Below are 21,190 nucleotides of genomic sequence, written 5' to 3'. Positions count from 1 at the left end.
CAAAAGATACTGATACTTTCTCTAAAAATGAAAAACATGCATTTGGTATATCTTGAAAATCTCTCATAAAGAGTATTTTTGTTTTGTTCTCTCCCAGGCATTGGTCTCAGTGTGGAACATGTATAGCAAATAAATAAAGTGAGACCGTTTGCAATAGGCCCTGTTTCCTTTAGGGCTGCTTTTTTAGGGGCTCAAAAGGGACTCCTAACAAGAAAAACTTAGAATGAAATCTTCAAAAGCAGGCTTGTTTCCGTGAGAGATGACTCACTTTGTAGGAAGTGGCCTGTCTTATATATTCTTATTTGTCTTTGACATTTAAGAGCAAGGAATTTTAAAGTGAGTAAGTACTGATGGGCGGCTAAAAGTAAATGCCTTGGACTCACACACAAAGAAAATGTATTTTGTCTCATTAGTGAGAGGGAAGGTGTGCGTGCGGCCTTTCCGAATGTCAGGGGGAAGATCAGCATCAGCCTGCTGGGACAAGTGATCCCGGAACCTCATGTACCACTTTCACAGGAAAGACTGGGGGTCCTTTCTCTGCTCCTATGGACAGATGGATCTGCAGACTTCTGTTAATTAGCAGGAGGTGGGGAAAGGCAGGCGAAATCTAACTTTGTTGATTCTGAACGCCCTATTAGGGAAAAAAGGAAAATGAGCTAGCTGTTGAGTCTTATACATGTGGCATATTTGGAGGAATCTGTAGAGAAATTAAAATGTAGAAGTAATGGAAATAAGTTGCTGTAAAGAGCCTTTGATTTCTGGATAGATGAGATTAATAAGTTTGAATGTGCCTGGTGTATGTCTATGCTAAGCAGAGCAAACTGACAGTGTTCTCTTGAGTCCTCTGTGTTAATATCTTTTAAAGTAAAAATCTGCTTTCTTCTTTTTTTCTCTTATATTTCTATGTTGTGCTTCCCTAAACAAGATTGAATTTGTCTTTGTGTTCTGTTCCAGTGAAGATGTCATATGGGGATTTGAATGTTGCTTGCTGATAGAGGAAAAGTGAGATATATCTCCAGGACTAATGGAAGTCGATGACACGATTTGGTGTTGGGAGATGCAGGGCTGGGAATTTTCTCCCACTCTTTAATGTAGAGCAGAAGCAGGATTCACGGGTGAGGCGCAGCAGGGCCTCGCTTGATGGATGACTCGGCTGCTCTAGAGCGCAGCTGCGTTTTCCAGGAGCCTGGCTGTGAACCCGAGCCCAGGGAAAACTTTGTATTGGCTGCCAAGGCTTCCTCCAAATGCCTGCTGACAGGTACAGGTGCCCTCTAGGTTCACACTTCCAGGACTTCAGCATTTGGATCATCCCATATATCATGTTCTGCAGTGCTCAGGGGATTTTGAATAAATAACCCAAGGTGACAGGCCTCTACTCATTCCTGCCTTCGTCTCCATTCCCTTGGTAAACTGGTGGGGGCAGGAGGGCCTAGGTGGCCTCCCCACCACACAGCGCTAGCTTCTCTCTCCATCTGCTTCTCTCTTCCGTATTTTTTCAGGCCAACCGGGACGCTGTGCTGAGCAGGATACCCGAACACAAGAGTGACCGCCTCATCAGTCTGCAGAGCGCATCTGTGGTCTATGACTTACTGACCATTGCTCTTGGAAGAAGAGGCCAGTATGACATGCTGTCCGAGGTACAGCTGCTGAGTCTGGTTGACATCCAGGCGGTGGGTGGCAGTTGCATGGTGACCCCAGGGAAGGACTGTGAGACCTGGTCCTGGCCCCCCTCTATTTGTGGCAGCCATGTGTTCTTGGGCCACTCACTTAACTTTGGTTTCCTTCCCTATAGAATGGGCCTTGGGCTAAATGATTACGTGATGGAATTGATCTAGTCTTTTACCATGAGGGTTCCAAAACCCAGCAGGCTGTGCGTTTGTGTGTGAGGGAAGGCAAACATTTCTCAAGCAGCTTCTCTTTCAGTTAATTGCCACCAACTGAAAATCTCCCATCTGTGATATTAATTTCCTTATAGAACAGGTTTCGTTTAAAGTATCAGTGTGTACAGTGAAATTGCCAGTGACGATTCCAGGCAAAGCATGTTAGGTTAGCTGGTATAGAGCATTTCATAGAAGGTAAACAGTCTTCTTGGAGAGCCTTTTACTTGTTCAGAAGGGACCCTCGTGGATTTCAGTGCAAGGTGCTGTCATCTTCTCACTCCCTCAGTTTCTAAGAAATGCTCAGGATGGAGGCTTGACTCTCTCACAGTCTCAGGGGGAGCTGGTTCATCTTGGGCTATGGTTATGCATTATTAGGTTGTTGCCCAAAATATCACATTCTACCACGGTAAGGCTAAATAAGTAACAAGAAGATCATTTTATCTTTTCTTTAGCAAAATAGAGAGAGAGAGAGAGAAAACCCTATTCTGTTAAAAGGAACTTTTCCATGTTATTTATCTTTCTCTTTCTAAATTTATACCCATTGCAACAGCCTCTGGGCACGAGGACAGGGAATGAAATACAGTAACAGATTGGCTGAAATCAGATAAGCGCCCGACTCACCCTCTAGCCTGCCAGTGCATCACCACATTAGGCAGGAACCTTGGGGAAACAGATGAGCCTGCGTGGCTTGAATCTTTTTTTAGCTCAGGGTTTGGTGACTCTACAGGGCAGTGGTTACTCAGCCTCACAATCCGGCCTGACAAAGCAGTGTGTGCAGATGCCCCCACCACATGTGGCTCAGCCCCGGGACTTGATCCAACCTTGGGATTGGCCCAGGTTGCTCATCACTAAATGGATTGAACCTCTCCCAGTACCTCGATTTCCTGGGCACCCCTTCTCCCCACCATCTTAATTCCTGTCAGCTGTGTCCACCACAAAGCCCATCACTGGGACCATGCCACCCAGCTCACAGTTGAATTCCTTTAAGGTGAATTTGTTCCTCCAGACAAAACATAACACCTATCTAGGTGCATGGATGAGCGTGGTATGCACACATCTACTTCCATCCCATTGTGTCGCAAAGTCACCTTTCCCCAGCTTGAAATTTCCTGGGTCTGAAAGAGGATTGAGGAGCTTGAGGTGGCTGGCCCCGTTGACTGGCTGGGTGGTCTCTGCCCTTGGGTTTCCCATTGTTCTATGGATGACTCACGGGGGTGGTTGTCACCCTCATGGATTCCTCTGCAAGCTATGGTTCTGGGGCAGGCACAGAATACTAGGACTTTGTTTTCACCCAGATGACTTCTGTCTTGATATCACATGTAGCTCCCATCTCGTGGTGGCGACCCACCTCCCAGATGACTGGGCAGTGTGGTTGTGGGAGCCTCCTCGAGTCAGAACTTCGCCCCCCAGGCACATTGCAAATAGTGGAGTGGTGCCACAGGTTGCCCCAGAGAAGCTGGAGTAGGAGGGTGCGAGGAAGGCAAATTTATGACTGTCTCCGCCGGAGCCTTTGGAGTTTTGTACCGGATCTGTGTTTTATCTACTAAAATTCTCAATCAACTGACACAATATATGAAATAGAGGCTGTTTATTTAACACGTATATGTGTTGTCACCTCTTCTTTGCCAGGGTCTCTGATTGATGCCAGAGATACAGCCAGTAGCAAGGCATGCCCCCGCCCAAGAGCTGCCCTCAACCTGGAGCTGCCAGGTGTGACAAGCAGCTGCCGCCCAGGTGCTGACGGGGGCAGGCCCAGCACAGGCTCTGAGGGGCTTATCCAGGGGTTGGATACTTGGCTTCAGCCTGGCCTGGGCCTACCACTTGGGCAATTGGAGCGAGTATTCAACAACTGTGTTATCTCAGATCTTCCAACTAAAACGGTAGATGTTGCAGGAGGAAGCTGAAAGCTCACAGCATCTCCAGGCTGCCTGGCCGTGGTCGGATAGCTCAGTTACTGAAGATAGGGGTTAGATCCACCCTTTGCTGAGTGTAGACCCTCTCTCCGTCTGTCCTAGGCCATATCCTAGTCTGGGTGTCCCACTTTCCTTCTTTCCTCATTTACTGTTTTTTTTTTTTTCTGAATCCATTTGTGTGTGTGTGGGTGTGTGTGTGTGTGTGTGTGTGTGTGTGTTTGTTTTTCCTCATCTGCCTTTCCATTTTCTTAGGACTTTAAGTTTAAAGGGTCACTGGATTTTTTTAAATTGAAGTAAAATTCACATAATGAACTTAACCATTTTAAAGTGTAGAATTCAGTGGCATTTAGTACGTTCATACCACTGTGCAACCACCACCTCAAACTGCAAAACCTTTTCCTCACCCTGTCAGAAACCCTACACCCATTAAGCAGCCACTCCCATTCCTCACTCCCTCCAAGTCCCTGTCAACTACCAAGCCGCTTTCTTTCTCTATGGATGCTGATTTGGAGTATTTTATATCAATCTAAATAGCCAATATTTGGGCATTGGTGTCTGGCTTCTTTCACATACCATAGTGTTTTCAAGGTTATCCGCATTGTCGCATGGATCAATATTTCTTTTTATGGCTGAATAGTATTCCATTGTACAGATCTACCACAGCCTGTTTTCCATTCATCAGTTGATGGTAATGTGGGTTGTTTCCACCTTTTGGCTACTATGAACAGCATTGCTGTGAGGGTAACTGCATTTTAAATTTCCTATATTACCTTTCTTTGAGCTCCATAAATGTTAGCGATTACTGTTAACCATCATTTCTCATAGAGATATTTTCTATTTCCCTGTCTTCGTTTCCTGCACTGTCAGCAGGACGATCTTTCCAAGACACAGGAATAGACATGCCACCCTTCCGTTCAGCAATATTTGACAGACGCTCGCTCCTTTCTTCTCCTTTTGTTTTGTTTTCCTTTCCACCCATAATGAAATTGACTTCATTGTTTATCTTTCCACCATATGCAATAGTCCTGCATGCTCCTTGGAGAGCCAAACAATATATGTAAAACATAGAAAAGGAAAGAAAAGTGCCTTAGAATCCAGCTCTCCTGAGGTAGTTGGCTACTCATTGACATTTTAGAGGCAGTCTTTACATCTGTCTTTATGAATAAATGTGTGTGCATGATGTAGGTTTTATTGAATGGGACAGTATCCTGCACGTTTTATTGTGGATATTCCCTGTCTCTTTCCTCTCCGCCATTGGCGCTTCACCCATCTCTGTCTCCTCAACCCCAAACCCAGGTCATCGACATAGTGTGTAACAGGCTCTAGAGTCAGAGAGCTTTGGTTTGAGTTCTGGGTCTGCTGCTTACCATTCGTGTGAGCCTCAGCAAGTCATTAACCTCCTATGCGTCAGTTTCTTTTCCTGTTAAATGGGGGTAATAATTGTGCACATGTACATCTCAGACAGTTGGGAGATGCATATTTGTTCATCTGTATGAAGTACTCAGAACAGAGCCCAGCACTTAGAGCTCATTAAGTGGCAGCTGTACACTGCTGCTGCTGCAGTCACTACCATTGTATACACAGGAGTTACTGGGCACAGGGGAAGCAACAAAGGATACAAGAAGATCTTTTGCCTTCAAGAAATTTCCATTCTAGTTAGGGAGACCACATAGAAACAAACAAAAAGAGAATCAAATTAGAGAATGCATCATAGTACAAGGCATGTTAATTGGCAGGTGAGTGGAACAGGCCAATTGCTGTAGAGTCTGTTGGTTGGGAGTGCCAGCAGGAGACTATGAACAGCGGGTATATGAATTGGCTCTTCAAGGCCTGAAAGGGATTAAGTAGTCTAGGAAGAGAGGGACCTTCTTCATCCTTACACTCGCGGAGCTGCGGAGGCATTGGACCCGGGGGAACGGGAACCCAGGGCTTGCTCTCATGGGGAAGTGGTAGGAGGGGAGTTGGAAAGAAAGTGTGGACCTGGTTGTCAGCATCACAACCTGTTGGCAGACTTTATGTGTGCCCTTTACGGATGCGATCCAGATGTGTCACCCTGTGGCTCATCTGTGAGCAAGTCCTCTTTGCCTCAGAAACACTGCTAGATCTTCTTTTGCATGGGTGGAAGCTTCTGTGGACACAGTTCATAAAACCATCAGTCAATTGTGAGAGAGAGAAGAGGTCTTACCTCCTTCTCACCCTGTCCTTGTGGTTTCCTTCCTTCTCTTGTCGCCAACCGGCATTACCACTTACACATCAGGGCGCGGCATGTCTTCCTGCCTCTTGGTTCCTCTCCTTGGCTTACCTGGGCCCACAGGCAGCACAGAGGGTGGGGTGCCTCTGCTGTCACTGCCAGCACGTGCTCCTCTCTCCTGTCTGTGGCACCCTTGTGCAGTGGGTGTGCTGTGCTGCGTTGTACAGACCCAGCCTCTTAATAACTGTGCTCACGGGGGCAAGGGGGAGCAGGCCTCTCTTTCCCAAGAAAGCCAGCCTTTCTCTTGTGCTTCTTTAAGATGCAGGGCCTCTTTCCCGTCAACACCGGCTGCCTTTGTGTGCACCACGTCGTGCCTTTCTTTCCTTGTGGCCTCTTCAACCAGATGCTGGCCAAAGAGCATTGTACCAAGGAGACACAGACCAAAGGTTTATCACGTCCTCTTTCTGACAGGTTTAAATAGAGGCGCAATGTTTACCATATCTCCAGTGCTGTGAGTTTTTGTGTTTTTAAAGACTAATTGTGAGCCCCGCTGAAAGGTTCGTGTAGGAAGGAGCACTTCTTTTTTCCTCTTCATTTTAAACAGCAGCAGTAGTTGGCATGGCAACCTGTGCTATTAAAAGTAAAGCAACAAGCACCGCTTCCTCTGTTTTTTAGAATGAACCCAAGCTGCTAAGGAGGTTTGTTTCTTGAATTTGACTATTAATGGCTCCATTTCGACAGGATATTATGGGGTCTTTTTAGAAGGTTGTGTGTGTCCCCTCTCCATAGGCAAGACAGCTTTAAAGACAGGAATGGTATTTTTATCTTTCCTGTTGAACTCATATTCATGTGTTTGTGGTAGATCTCAACAACACCGTGGTTCTGTGGGTAGAACTGTCTGACTAGTGATTGTACCAAAAGGACATTTACACCTCCCTAACCTAAACGCTTATTTAATCTGGGAGCACTGAGAAAAGCATTGCGCATCTAACTATGTCTGCTTGCCAGGCCTACCATTTGTTTAAAGTTCAGCACTGCATGCAGCCCTGCTTGGACTGCAGAAATCCAGCCTTGAGCTAGGTGCCAAGGTTTCTAGAAGGCATCAGTGGGCATGACACAAATGGAGCCATAGACTTCTGAGAAATCAAGGCAGGGTGTTTGGCTCGTGGTAGGTGGTCAGTAAAAACTTGCTGAATACACCAGTGCTTCAAAGCCATGTGCACCCTCATCCTGCCCCCCTTTCTTTGGTTTTAGAGATTCCCTAGATGTGCAAGGAGTGTATCTTCCCCAGGCAGGCCCAAAGGTTAAAAGGTCATTGAGTGGGAAATGGGCAACAGAGGAAGGGGTGGGCCCAGCTTGGGGCAGAGCACCTGGGCAGTTCCCAGCTCTGGTCCAGCTTTGTGAGTTGGCGCGATACGGACCATCTTCATCATTTTTGCATGACACCCTGTCCCGAAGAATGTCAGCCTCTGACATGGCCCCTGGGATCTCCATTCTCACCATTATGGAAGTGTTCTTTGGAATTAAGCATTGCTTTCTTCTGGTCCTCAGTGAAAATGCCAGCACGCTTGGGAGGAACGAAAGGGGTTTAAACCTTTACAGTAGCATAGTTCAGAGAAACAAGGTATCTAGGTATATACCTCATGGTTTTGTTTTAGTTCTTTCTTTAAAAAAATTTTTAATATGCCATTTTAACCTTTTTAAAGTGTAAAATTCAGCCAGGCACAGTGTCTCACACCTGTAATCCCAGCACTTTAGGAGGCTGAGGTGGGAGGATCAACTGAAGTCGGGAGTTCGAGACCAACCTGACCAACATGGAAAAACCCTGTCTCTACTAAAAATGCAAAAATTAGCTGGGCGTGGTGGCGTATGCCTGTAATCGCAGCTACTCAGGCAGCTGAGGCAGGAGAATCACTTGAACTAGGGAGGTAGAGGTTGCGGTGAGCCAAGATTGCACCATTGCACTCCAGCCTGGGCAATAGGAGTGAAACTCTGTCTAAAAAAAAAAAAAAAAAAATTCAGTGGCGTTAATTACATTCCCGATGATGTACATCATCATCACTGTCTATTTCCACATTTTTCCATCATCCCAAACTGAAATTCTGTTCCCGTCAAGCAATAACTTTCTATTCTCTCCTTCTCCATACTCTAGTAATTTCTAATTTAATTTTTGTGTTTATGAATTTGCTTATTCTGGGTACCTCATATAAAAGGAATTATGCAAGACTTGCCCTTTTATGTCTGGCCTACTTCACTTGGCCCAATGTTTTCACGGTTCGGCCAGGTTGTAACGGTATATCTGATAGCACTGATCAGCACTTCATTCCTTTTCATGGCTGAATAATATTCCATTGTATGTATCTGTTCCATTTTGTTTATCCCTTCATCTGTCGATGGACACCTGGGTTGTGTCTACCCTTTGGCTCTTGTGAATAATGCTGTGGCGAATACTGGCCCCTTGCTTTCCTTCCTTCTCCTGTCCCCAGCCAACATCAATGCTTGCACAGCAGGACACAGCATGTTTTCTGAGTTCCTTTTTTCAGTTCTTTTGGGTTTACACCTAGGAGTGAAATTGCTTGGTCATATGATAATTCTATGTTTAACTTTTTGAGGAACTGCTAGACTGTTTTTCAGAGTGACTGTACCATTTTATATTCTACCAGCAATACACAAGGGTTCTAATTTCTTCACTTCTTCACCAGCACTTGTTATTTTTAAATTATTATTAATACAGACATTCTGGTAGGTGTGATGTGATATCTCATTGTGGGATTGATTTTTCTCTTCCATAATACCCAATAATGTTGAGCGTCTTTATGTGCTTATTGGCCATTTGTATGTCTTCTTTGGTGAAATTACTATTCAAGTCTTTTGCCTATTTTAAAGTCTAAACAATAAACTCTGGTCAGTTATGTTTTTAGAGATGGAATCTTGCTCTGTTCTCAGGCTGGAGTGCAATGGTGCAGTCATAGCCTACTGTAATCTCGAACTCCTGAGCTCAAGCAATCCTCCCATCTCAGCCCTCTGAATAGCTGGAAATACAGGCACACTGCCACACCTGGCTTTTTTTCTTTTTTTTTTTGTAGAGGCTAGACTTTGAGACAAGCCCAGGCTGGTCTCAAACTCTTGACCTCAAGGGATTCTCTTGTCTTGATCTCCTCAAGTGCTAGGATTACAGGCAGGAGCGACCATGCCCAGCTTTGCTTTCTTGAAATGTTGTTTGATGTGCAAAAGTTTTAAATCTTGATTAAGTCCAGTACATCTATTTTTTATTTCGTTGCTCATGCTTTTGGTGTCTAAACTAAGAATCCATTGCCAAATCCAAGGTCATGAAGGTTTACTCCTTTGCTTTCCTCTAAGGATTTTACAGTTTTGCTCTTATATTTGAGCTGTTTGTCCAGTTATAGTTTTTTTTTTGTATATGATGTGAGGTAGGAGTCCAGCTCCCTTCTTTTGCATGTGGAAATCCAGTTGTCCTAGCACGATTTGTTGAAAAAACTATTATTTGCCCTATTGAATGGACTTGGCACCCTTGTCAAAAATCAATTGGCCATTAATGTGTGAATTTTTTTCCTGGAACCTTAATTCTGTTCCATTGGTCTGTAAATGTATCTTTATGCAATACTATAGTGTTTTGATTTCTGTAGCTTAGTAGTGAGCTTTGAAATCAGGAAGTATGAGTCCTCTAACTTTGTTCTTTTTCAAGTTTGTTTTGGCTATTCTGGGTCCCTTACAATTCCACATGAATTTGAGGATTGGCTTATCCATTACTGCAAAAAAAAAAGTTGAAATTTTGCTAGGGATGCATTGAATTTGTAGATCACTTTGGATGACATTGCCATCTCAACAATGCCTCATATTTTAATATCAGACCTGTGTTATAATCTCAGTTCCGCTACTTTACATGCTGAATATGAACTTGAACAGATTCTGTTACCTCTCTCTGAACCTGTCCTCTTACATGGAAAACGTAGATAATCATAGGATCTACCTTGGAAGGTTATTGTGAGGATTAAGGAGGTAATGTATGTTACTGTAAAGTACGTGATACTATTATTATTGGTGGCATTAATAATCTGCTCTTTCTAATGAAAAAATCTCCTTTGTGTTAAATAATAACCCTGACAGATGGTCCTTGACCCTGAGGTAGGGAAGTACCCATTGTATAGTAAAAAAATTCAGCCCTGGAGATGGGGAGATCTGTGTTCAAATTCTGGCTCTTCTCTTTCCTAGCTGTGAGACTTTGAGAAAGATCCTTGGCCACTCCAAGCTCCTACCTCAGAGACTGTTAGGAAGCTCAGTAAGATAATGGCTATAATGTAGCCAGCACAGCAATTGATGGGTAATATATACCATTCAGTTCTTCTCTGGTTATTAGAAAGGATTGATCTAAAATGAGTCTGCTTGTAATTTCTACCTGTTCTGTCTTTTTGGAGCAATAGGGCTAGTCCAGCCCACCTCACTGACAGTCCACCAATTTTTTTTTGGTTCATCTTATTATCTATTTTAAGCAGATAATGTATGCACAAGGGAAGTATTACAACAGAGCCAAGGGGAAACATGAAGAGGAAGTTACTTGTGTATTCTTCTAGAGACCGACTATGAATCCATAAGCCTCTATGCATATGTGTGTGTCTCCTTCATTGCAAAAGTAGCATGCCTCAGGACACAACATCTATGTTTTATCCAACTGCTGATATATCCTGAAGATGGTACCAGATGCACGTGTCTATATCTGCCTCTTTCTTCACAACTTGGGAGAGTGTTCCATAGTCAAGATGGCCTGGTCATGGACGGATCCTGCCCCCCATGGAGTCTACCAAATTTTTGAAAAGAATTGTCATATTGTCTTTTTTCCTTTGGCCTAAAGTGCCCCCAGTTCCTTTAGAACAGGGATCAGCAAATTAAAGCTCCAGATGCTAAATATTTTAGGCTTCAAAGGCTAAGAGACAGAATCAAGAATAGTATGTAGGTATAACAAGAGAGAAAACAACAAAATTTTAATCCATGAAATTCAAAATATAAAAAGAGAGTACAACTGTTTGTAACATAGATCCATTAATGAGAAGAATGGGGTTGTTTGTGGGGGGAGGGAGTAACATTTTGCTTAATTTGGGTTTAAAGTTAATACCCCCCTCACCAAATTGATGGTGAATGCTCAGCTATAAAGGCACTTCTTAGCTTTTGGACTCTGTGAAAGCAAGCAGCATGTCACAAAGGACCCTGCTTCAGCCCTTTCTGCGATGCCATTGTCTCTAGCCTTTGCAGTTCCAGTACTCCTCCCTGCCTCGTGTTTGCCTACAGCCCTCCTTAAAGGATCTCCAAAAGAATGGATCCCAGCTCTCCGCCCAGCCTTCATTCAAGCATTTACCATGCAGCTATTTTGTACATGGTATGTCCCAGGCTGCCGCACTACCAATTCCTTACTTCCTCCCATAGTCCTGGCATGGGCTAAGTGGCAGCCAGGGTTGAAGTGCTAAAACCTGGTACCCCAAGCCAAGGGAGAGAGATTGAAAAGACTAAAAGGGAAGAGGGAATTGAGGAGACAGGAGGAATGGAATGCCCATTTCATGAATTCGCTGCATTTTGCAAGGAACAGCTACACTGGCAAAGCAGCGGATGGAGTTGTATCTGAGTAGGACCCCAGAGACCCTTTACTCAATGTGCACGCCTGGTCTACTTGTTTCATAGAGTTGAGAGGAGAGCATGCAGGAAAACTGTATCCAGCATTCAAATTCTATAATAAAGTCTGTGACCTTTGAAAACAACCCACTCTCTACTCCTCTCACTGTGACCAGAGGCAATGATATCCTTTAAGTGTTTGCCAAAGCAATAAAACTCTGAGACTTCTCTGCTTGGAGCAGTATTGCTGTTTTAAAGCAAAAAGAGAAATGGGAAGAGGTAGGGTGTGGATGCATTTGCTTTATTTCCAATATAAGGAGAGAAAACTTGAACAAGCTTTGATGTCTATGTTTTTTCCAAATTTGGGGTGAGGAGGGGAACTTTTATTTGTAGCTGAGAGTCCCATAAGTATGCCTTTTAGAAGCATTTCCTGGACTCAGGCTCCTGTAGATAGAGACGTCTAAAACTCCATTTTAATTTGTACTTTCATTTTTAGTTAATTTAGGAGTGGCAGGTGTGGTGGCTCATGCCTGTAATCCCAGCACTTTGGGAGGCTAAGGCGGGCAAATCACTTGAGGTTAGGAGGTAGAGACCAGCCCAGTCAACACAGTGAAATCCTGTCTCTACTAAAAGTGCAAAATTAGCTGGATGTGGTGGCGCACGCCTATAATCCCAGCTACTTGGGAGGCTGAGGCAGGAGAATCCCTTGAACTTGGGAGGTGGAGGTTGCAGTGAGCCAAGATCGCGCCATTGCACTCCAGCCTGGGCAACAAGAGTGAAACTCTGTCTAACAATAACAACAAATTTAGGAGTAAGAGCTCTGAACTGGGCAGCATGAGACCTTGGTTCTAACTCCAAGTCTGCCACCGTGTGTGGCCCTGGGGAGGTCCTGCCTCTTCTCTGAGTCTTCGCTTCTGTATCCGTAAAGTGAAAATGGGATCAGATAATCTCAAAGGCCTCAAATTGCTCTGTGATTCTGTCAGCCTGTGCGTCTAAGATGATAGCCCAAAATATTCGAATAGCTTACAGAGTTTTTTATTGCTCAAAGATAAGGAAGTGAAATATTATGCATATATCACGTTTAAAAACAACCAGTTACACAGCTGCGAGGAATTGGGTTTATTAACTGATTCGTGAAGTATATGTGATGTGGAAAAGAAAGTCTCCCTGATGAATTGAAGGATCTATGTCATAAGAACTTTTATGATATGACCAACCTGTCTATAGGCTGAATAATGATGACAGTTCACTATGCTATTTGTTATCTTTTAATAGTGATGAATTTTGGACTTAGACTTCAGGCTAAATTTGAGGGGTATCTGACTATTTTATTTCTGCCCCCTCCCTAGTGGGATTTGGCTGCAGAATCTTACTCTTGAATTCCGAAAATAGATTTTGGCTTTGCTGCGCTTGTGATACTGTACAGCTGTCGCTGCTGTGCACCCAGTTTGTGTAATTGGGCTTTGTGTACTAGGAAGGTAATTGCTAAATCCCTTTCTCATGCCAGAAAAGCTTCTCATTCCTGGAGCCCCCTCAAAGATGGCTGATTTCTGAAAAGCCAGAAAAAGAGACTGGAAAGGCGTAAGCTCTTGCTACCAAAAGGAAACAGTTTTGCAAGTGACATTTTGACTCGTGCTCAAATGATTAGGATGCCATTTAGAGTCTAATTATTGTTCTACCAAATATTCATGGTATTAAATGAATGTTATCTGCGATTAGAGAGGTGGCAGTCATGTGATTACAGCGAATGGACCTATCTTTCCTGATAGAAATAATACCACTGCCAAATCCATCTTCTTTTCTTGTGAGGGAGGTGATTTGGAGATGTCACACCTGCTGTTTTGTGAGGGTGACTCAGGGATCTGCAGCTCTGGATCTGCCCCACTTCCCTTCCTAGGCCCACACTGCCATCTCTCCACTGGACACTAGAAGTGGAAAAGGGGCCAGAATCTAGCTCATGCCACTCAAAGGCTCCTACTCACACTGCCTTGCTGTCCACTGGCACGTTCACCCCATTCCCAGGGGTTCTTATCCTCCCCTTCATCCGCCCCTCAGAACCCTGAAGATCTGCTCCTGCTTTGTTTCGTAAAAGCCAGCCCATTGAGAGCCTTCACTCTGGGCCAGTCACTCTTTTGAGCATTTCACATGTATTTCTGCATTTAAACCCCATTACAACCTGATGGCTGGGAGTGAGGAGCTTGGATTAAGCCCAGCCTGCCTGGCCCCAGAGCCAGTGCCTTCACCATGTGACTGCTCTTCTTGTCCTCATGCCCTGCATGCTGGGCCTGGGTGATTAAAGAGGTCTGTTACATGTTCCTCATGCACAGAACACCTGCCATCTTCTGAAGAGTCCATTTTCATCAATGCGACCTTTTTATCGGAACTGTTATTAAAATGTGAATGCGGCTGGGTGCGGCGGCTCACGCCTGTAATTCCAGCACTTTGGGAGGCTGAGGCAGGTGGATCACCTGTCAGGAGTGCAAGACCAGCCTGGCCAACATGGTAAAACCCGTCTCTACTAAAAATACAAAAAAATTAGCCGGGCGCGGTGGTGGTGGGTGCCTGTATCTCAGCTACTCAGGAGGCTAAAGAAGGAGAATTGCTTGAACCCAGGAGGTGGAGGTTGCAGTAAGCTGAGATCGTGTCACTGCACTCCAGTCTGGGCGATAGAGCAAGACCCTGTCTCTAAATAAATTAATGTGAATGCTTTTATTTTATTTTCCCCCTCTCTCCACAATATTAAAACTGCAATTTTTTACCCTGTCACATACCCATGTGATGGGGTTCTTAAAAAGGGATAGGCAAACAGAACTGGGATGAACAAACAGCCTATGGAACAAGGGTTGTGGATAGCAAATGCCCCCAGTGACAACCCACGTTCCTTTTTACCGTGGGTACATTTTTTGGCAGGGAGTCTCCCTTTGTAGTTGAGGTATGGTTGACCTGAGCTGCTTAGGGGTTTATGTAATCTTCATGTTTACGGAAACACAGCGGAGGACATGTTATATATCCACGCAGCATGCTTGGCATCAGCCTCTCGGGAGCATCTGAAGCTGTCTGGGCACTTTTCCAAAGCTGGCGTGCTGTCACTGTATCTCATAAGATGCCAAGAGCCCATTGGCATGCAGCGCCATCGGCTGTGATGCCGGAGTTCGCACACCTCTGAATTGGGGTGGAGGGCTAATTTATAAGTGACCCAGATTTCCTAACTCTCTTTATGGCACCCTCATGGCTTGTTATGGGAGGTGGGTTGTTTCGTTATGAGAAAGAGGTCCAAACCAGGAGGGCACTGTGAGAGATGCTGCGTGTAGAGGACACATACAACTCATGTCATCTTTGTCAGTTGAGAGCTTTGCGACGGGCTGGAGATGTGGCACTCCTGGCTGCCGTGGTGCTGGTGGATATCGTGGGATCAGTGAAGTTGATTGACACTTCTACTAGCTGGGAAGGTCTCAGTCCTTAGTAGCCTCAGGGATCCCAAAGAGACCACGGGAGCAAGGGTCCCTATTAGCAGGAAAAAAAAAAAAAGAACAGCTGAGTCTCTGAAATAGTTCAAGAAGCATGTGGCCTTCTGAGGGCCCTTTTATTTAGCTGCCCTTTGCTGTCTGCAGGATGAGTGGGCCTGATAAGTGGAGTGTGAGTGGAGCAACTGTAATTAAAACTTCAGAGGCAGTCGTGTTGTGGTGATGAGCTCAGTCTTTGCAACCAGACCACTTCACTCCCATCTGGCTCCACCACCAACTCTCTGAGGCCCCTCTGCCCCCTTAACACCCCTGCACTTCAGTTTCTTCACCTGCAAATGGAAGATGATCGGGGACCTGCCTGGTACTTTACAGGGTCCTTCGGATCACCCAATGAGGCGGTGCTTGTAAAGCAACTAAAACAGTGCCTGGCTACAGAGTAAGTGTTACCACTCTTGTTAAAGAAATCAAGAATAAGCATACATTCTAGTCCAGTTCTATAAAGTTGTGCCCTATTTTCAAATGTCTCAGATTGAATCCTTTTCTAAAATGAGGAAACATTTTGTAAAGTTTTGTAAACAATTTTGTGAAGATATTCATTTCTGATATAATGCATTATAAATCTGAGTTTTCATACATTGAATCTGGGTAAAGTGATAGGCATGATACAATTTGTTATATTTCCATTCCTAATATAAGAACATTAAAATTTTTAAAAAGGAAAAATAGCTAACCTTTGTTTAGCACTCAGTAGGCTGTTTCTGAAGTGCTGTTTCCTGTGGCATTGTATGTAGTAACTAATATAATCTTAGTAACGCTCTGCATTCATTACTGTCATATTTCCCATTTTACAGTGAGGAATCCAGGCACACAGTGGATAATTGCTTGCCTGAATTCACATCCCCAATCTGTCGTGCACCTTGATTCTGTTTTTCTAGCTACCATTCAGGTCGTGTAGTCCCTGTTCTGAAGGGTTCTCAGGCAGAAGCTCTACTACTTGTCGGGGGCTGGAAGGTAGGGGCTGTTACAGGAGGAGCCCGAAGCCTTTGATCGGGTGTACCTTCAGGGCTTTGGCTGCTGGTGAGGTAACCTGACTTGTTAAGCAGAAAAGGAACTTCTCCATCTGCACTGCTAAGCTCACCAGTTCCAAGAGGCTGAAGAAGAGACTGAAACAGATTCAGGGAGACAAGGGTTCTGCCAATTTGGGAGGCCCCAGATCACTCAGGCCACTGGGAATGAGGTCCAAGGCCCCTTCCCTGCCTCCCTCCCTTCAGATACAGAGGCTGGCAGGAGCATCTGATTGGCTGTCCGCATGCCACGTGTGTGCCACACTCCTACCGCTTCTCTGCTTGGGAGTGCCCACTCTTCCCCTGTAAAAATCAGAAGAGTTTTGGAGTAACAGGCAGCCAGAATGACAAGTGCTTGCTCCTTTGGGGGCTTCACCTAGGTGCTCCCCAAGTGATCTGCCAACCACAGAATCCTGTGATTCTACTTCTGATGCGGACTGGAGCTGTTTTCCTTTCCTGCAGCACCTGGAACACAGCTATGTACCAATTAGGCCTCCGTGAATGTGCCTCACAGAGTTTAATGAGTCTATTAGCCTTTGGCACACAAGAAAAAAAGGGTGCACACTTATTTATAGCACCTAGCTTTTTGATTCAGAACAGACTGTTTCAGCTGCCAAGCTCCTTTTGTTGATCAGGAAAACAGTTGATATTTATCATTCCTCGTAGCAAAAGGAGGACAGAAAATCATTTAAACATTTAAATGTTTAAGTACTTAGTGTTTAAGTACTTATTAAGTATATTTAAGTACTTAGTGGTGATATTGCAACGCATTGGTTGAATAGGGCTGTTAGAGCTATCTTCATTTTTGATCATCTTCCATCCTTCCACATACGGGCTCCGGTGCCTCATTTCAGCCACTGTGATCGTTCTCATCTCCTCCTCCTCCATCGTCCCTCATCCCCACGCCCAAGTCAGTTTCTAGGCGCTGTTGGCTTTTCACGGCTTAGCATCCTCCATCACACCTGTCCTCTCCCCCTTAGTCCCAGCCCATGCCTCCTGGACCTGGGTCAGGTCTCTCCCACCACCCTGTCTTGCCTGCTTCATCTCAGCATGCTCTGTCATTTCCCCTCCCCACTGTGCTCCTTCAAGGGACAGTGACACCTTCCTCAGTACAGCAGAGCAGCTAAAAGGGCCCTGGGTTCAGGTTCAGATTCCAGGTCTGCCACTTGGTGTCCGCACTAGTGAGAAGTGTATTCAGATGTAATTAACAAACCAGCATGCAGCGGCTTAGCCAAAGTGGAGTTTATTTGGTTCCCCCTGCAAGAAGTCTGGTGAGAGGCTGGTGCAGCAGCTGCAGCGCCTCATGGTGTCAGGGCCAGGCGCTTTGTGTTTCTGCTCAGTCTTCCTGGCCGCCCTGATTCCCGCTTTGAAGGGGCAGGGCTGAGGGCTAAGTTTGTGCTGGCAGAGAATGCTCTGCTTTTAAAGGACTCTCCTGGAGGCCTTGCCCAGCCACTCCTGCCAACGTCCCATGACGTAGGATGAGGCCTGGGGCACGTTGTCCATGTTCACCTTGCTCAGGGTCTTTGGATGCCCACCCTGTGCCATCGCCAAGCACTAGGTCCTTATTAATGCTTCTGACTTTGCTTTTAGATAGAATATGTGTTTGTCAGAACAGCTTTTCACAGTAAGCCAACTAGCATGATATTTACTGTGTGACCTCTAAATACCATTTAAAATTCTAGAATTCTTTTCTATCCTCTCCCACCACCTCACTTTACCTTCACCCATTTATTGTCTTCACTGCGGCTCCTTGTCTCCAGGTCCCCCGCTCCCTGCCCTCCCTCCATGACTGTCCCTTAACCCTGAGCACCCCATCGTCCTTCTCTGCTCCTGCACTGGCCACCGAGCAGCATGGGAAGAGTTGGCAGCACGGTACCGCAGGCTCCACTGTGAGCCTGCGCCAGTCTCCGAGTTAGCTGACCCTTCTGCAAGCCTTCTGTCCCCTTCGGTGGAGGGAGGCTTTTATTGTTGTTTAAACCTTTTTTGTTCTTTGGGTTGTTTTTCTTTTCTTTTTTGAGACAGAGTCTTGCTCTGTTGCCCAGGCTGGAGTGCAGTGGTGCCATCACAGCTCACTGCAGCCTCGACCTCCTGGGCTCAAGCGATTCTCCCTCCTCAGCCTCCTGAGTAGCTGGGACTACAGGTGTGCTCTACCATACCCAGATAATTTTTATTAATTTTTTTTGGTAAAGACAGGATCTTGCTATGCTGCCTCGGCTGGTCTCAAACTCCTGGTCTCAAGTGATCCTCCTGCCTCAGCCTCCCTGAGTGCTGGGATTACAGGTGTGAGCCTCCGTGCCCAGCCTCTGTTCTTTTTATTACCTCCTGGCACTATTCTTTTCTTTTCCTCCGAGCACCCACCTCATTCCCTCTTTACAGAGAGAACTGTGGCTGGGCCTGACACCGTCTGCCATTCTCTCCTCCTTATCTGGAGGATCCTGCCTCGGTAAGAGAAGGCCTCTTGGCAGGGATGCATTCGTTCTGGGGACCTGGCTCTCTCTAGCCTTCTGGGACCTAATTTATCTCCCCAGGGTCTTCATTCTGCAGGCTCGTTCTGCTCATGTTAGCGAGAGGCTCGAGTTGCCTCTATGAAAAATTAAGCACATAGATAAAAAGCCTTTCTGCACTACACACATCTTCCTTCATGCCTCATCTCCATCTTGTCTTTGCTTATCAGTCCCCATGGCCTGTGTTCTCCTTCCATGTCCCCCAGGGACACACTTGAAGAGCTTTTCGACCAATTGATTCCAAGGGCTTCTTGGCCTCCATTGCCTCTGGCCCCGTTGGCCCCATCCTAGGGCCCTGTGTTGTGACACTGCTGCATGCCCTCCCACCCAGGTCCCCGCTTCACATTCCGTTCCAGGTCCTTTTGCTCTCCCTTCCCACGGCCTGGCCCTGCTGCCTTCTCTCGGAATACTCTTCTGGGCTGATCTGATCTCTTCCAGTGACTTCAGCTCTTTTCTCAGATGTTTGTCTTCTGTTAGATCTTTTTCTTGAGGTCCCAGAATGTCTCTGGTAAATTACCTCATGATGCCTCAAACTCAGCATCTCCCACGTCAGACTTGTTCATGACAGCTTCTGTCCACATTCTCCCTTTCTTCTTAAAAAAAAACAAAAAACCTCCCCTTTCTCTCCCCCTCTCTCAAACACATACACACTCTCTCTCTCTGTCCCTGTCACACACATACACTCTCTCTCTGTGTGTCTCTGTCACACACATACACTCTCTCTCTCCCTCCGCCCCCCGCCCACACACACTTGTGCATACACGAGGGCATTCTGTGGCATGGGTTTTCTCCCAGGTGTACAGGCCAGAAATTTGGGCCCCTCTTGTGCCTCCCCAGCCCCCGATTGCTTCCACAGGTGACCCATCTTGCTGATTTGAACTTGGACACATTTCTTGATTCTGAAACCCCTGGACCACTCTATCCACTTTGTTCCTGGCCTACGTCCATCAAGATCCTCCCCCTCACCCCAGTCCCCCAAGATCTTCCTCAAGCACTGACGTCATCATGTCACTCTGTGCAGGGACCAGAAGCTCCTTGCTGACTGAGAGGGAAATCCGTTTGTAGATTACTCACCATGGCAGGCAATGCACCAATACTGAAGATAAAGAGATTGTGGTTTTTGCCTTTGATGGTTTCTCAAAGTGGGGCTGGGCTGAGGAAGGCCCAGCTCAGTTTCTGTTCTCACTGGATGCCATTCCTGACTCGTGGATCACTTCACACAGTGCTGTTTCTCACCCTGGGGGCATTCCTGAGTTTGGCTTTGTATTTGGGAGGTTGGTGTATTTGCCTCTTTCCCTGTGCCAGATACAAAGCTACTCGAGGGCAGGGATTGTCACAGCTTTGGTCAACAGTGGGTCGTCCTGGCCACCGGCCCGTGTGGGGACTCTGTAGGAGCTGTTTGGTGGAGGATTATATGTTTTAATTATTTAAGGGAAGCAGATTTTATGGGACTTACCTTAGTGTACATAGACACAAACTCACATTTGTGCAATTGTGGCACCAGCGACTCTCAGATATCTGCATTTATTTTTCTTTCCCAAACAGTGCCTAGAAAGAGCCATGAAGTTTGCCTTTGAGGAGTTCCACCTGTGGTACCAGTTTGCTCTGTCCCTGATGGCTGCTGGAAAGGTGAGTCCCCTTTGTGATACGCAGTTGTTTACGCCAAGGTTAGTGTCATTGAATTGTGCAAAATGATAGACTTTTTGGAAGTCTTTGGAGCCACGATGGGAAACTATCCTGGTCCTTTCTCAGTGAACAATCAGATTTAATTATTTAGGGAGCCAAGATGGACCTATCACTGAGAAGAAAAATTCTGAAATATTTGTCTTTTTCTAGTCATTGTGACTTCATCAGGTGACATGGACGTGGCTTAAACTAGAGCTCGTTGTTGACACAGACACTGCCACTCAGCTGAGAGTTAAGCTGATTCCTGGAGGGGAACCTTGGTTATCTTGAGCGGTGTGTTATATGAGGCAGTGCGTGACACCGGATGAAAACGTGAGCTGAGGGAGCCCGATGGCAGGATGAAGCCTGGTGCTTCCCTCCCAGCTGAGTGACCCCGGCAAGTCACGAGTATCTGTTTCCTCAGTAAAATGGAGTGAGGACAGCGCCCACTCCATAAACGTGTTATCAGGGGAATGAGATGCTACCAGAGGTGTTTAGAGTAGCATTCCTTGCTGGGTACACACTCAACAGAGGTAACTATTGTTCTTGTTAAGTTGGACCATTCAGTGAATGAAGCCTGAGAGAGGTTACTTGAACTAAATGAATTTAGAAATTTAGTGTTCTGTGCCTTAAATTGGATGTTTATCTTTGGTAATAACAAGTTTCCACCATCTTTATGTTTTTCTTAATTTTCCAATAGTTACACAAGTAGGAAACAAAATTCAGGTGATGCTGGTTTATAACCCAGTGTACTCCCCGGTCTCTCAGAAGCCGCAGGCTCTGGTTTTCGCGGGCCTCAGGCTCCTACTTGCTTGGGCTTAAAATTGGAAAAGCCCACGAGGAGGCCACCCTGACCGAAAACCCCTCTGAGAAGGCTGTAGTATTTG

General features: G+C 45.7%; 1 protein-coding gene across 8 annotated transcripts in view; it reads left to right on the top strand.

Moving 5' to 3' along the window:
* The window catches only part of TTC7B (tetratricopeptide repeat domain 7B), a 215,736-nt gene that overhangs the window by 131,533 nt on the left and 63,013 nt on the right, over nucleotides 1-21,190 (top strand). For all 8 annotated transcript variants that reach the window (XM_037745151.1, XM_037745149.1, XM_037745150.1 and 5 more), the window contains 2 exons: nucleotides 1,500-1,637; nucleotides 20,184-20,267. In XM_037745151.1, coding sequence (XP_037601079.1) covers nucleotides 1,500-1,637; nucleotides 20,184-20,267 — 222 coding nt within the window. The remainder of the gene's footprint in view (nucleotides 1-1,499; nucleotides 1,638-20,183; nucleotides 20,268-21,190) is intronic.

This window comes from Cebus imitator, unplaced genomic scaffold, assembly GCF_001604975.1.
Source record: "Cebus imitator isolate Cc_AM_T3 unplaced genomic scaffold, Cebus_imitator-1.0 Scaffold193, whole genome shotgun sequence".
Lineage (NCBI taxonomy): Eukaryota > Metazoa > Chordata > Mammalia > Primates > Cebidae > Cebus > Cebus imitator.
The sequence above is the reverse complement of the archived record's forward strand: the minus strand, read 5'-3'. Positions and strand labels throughout refer to the sequence as shown.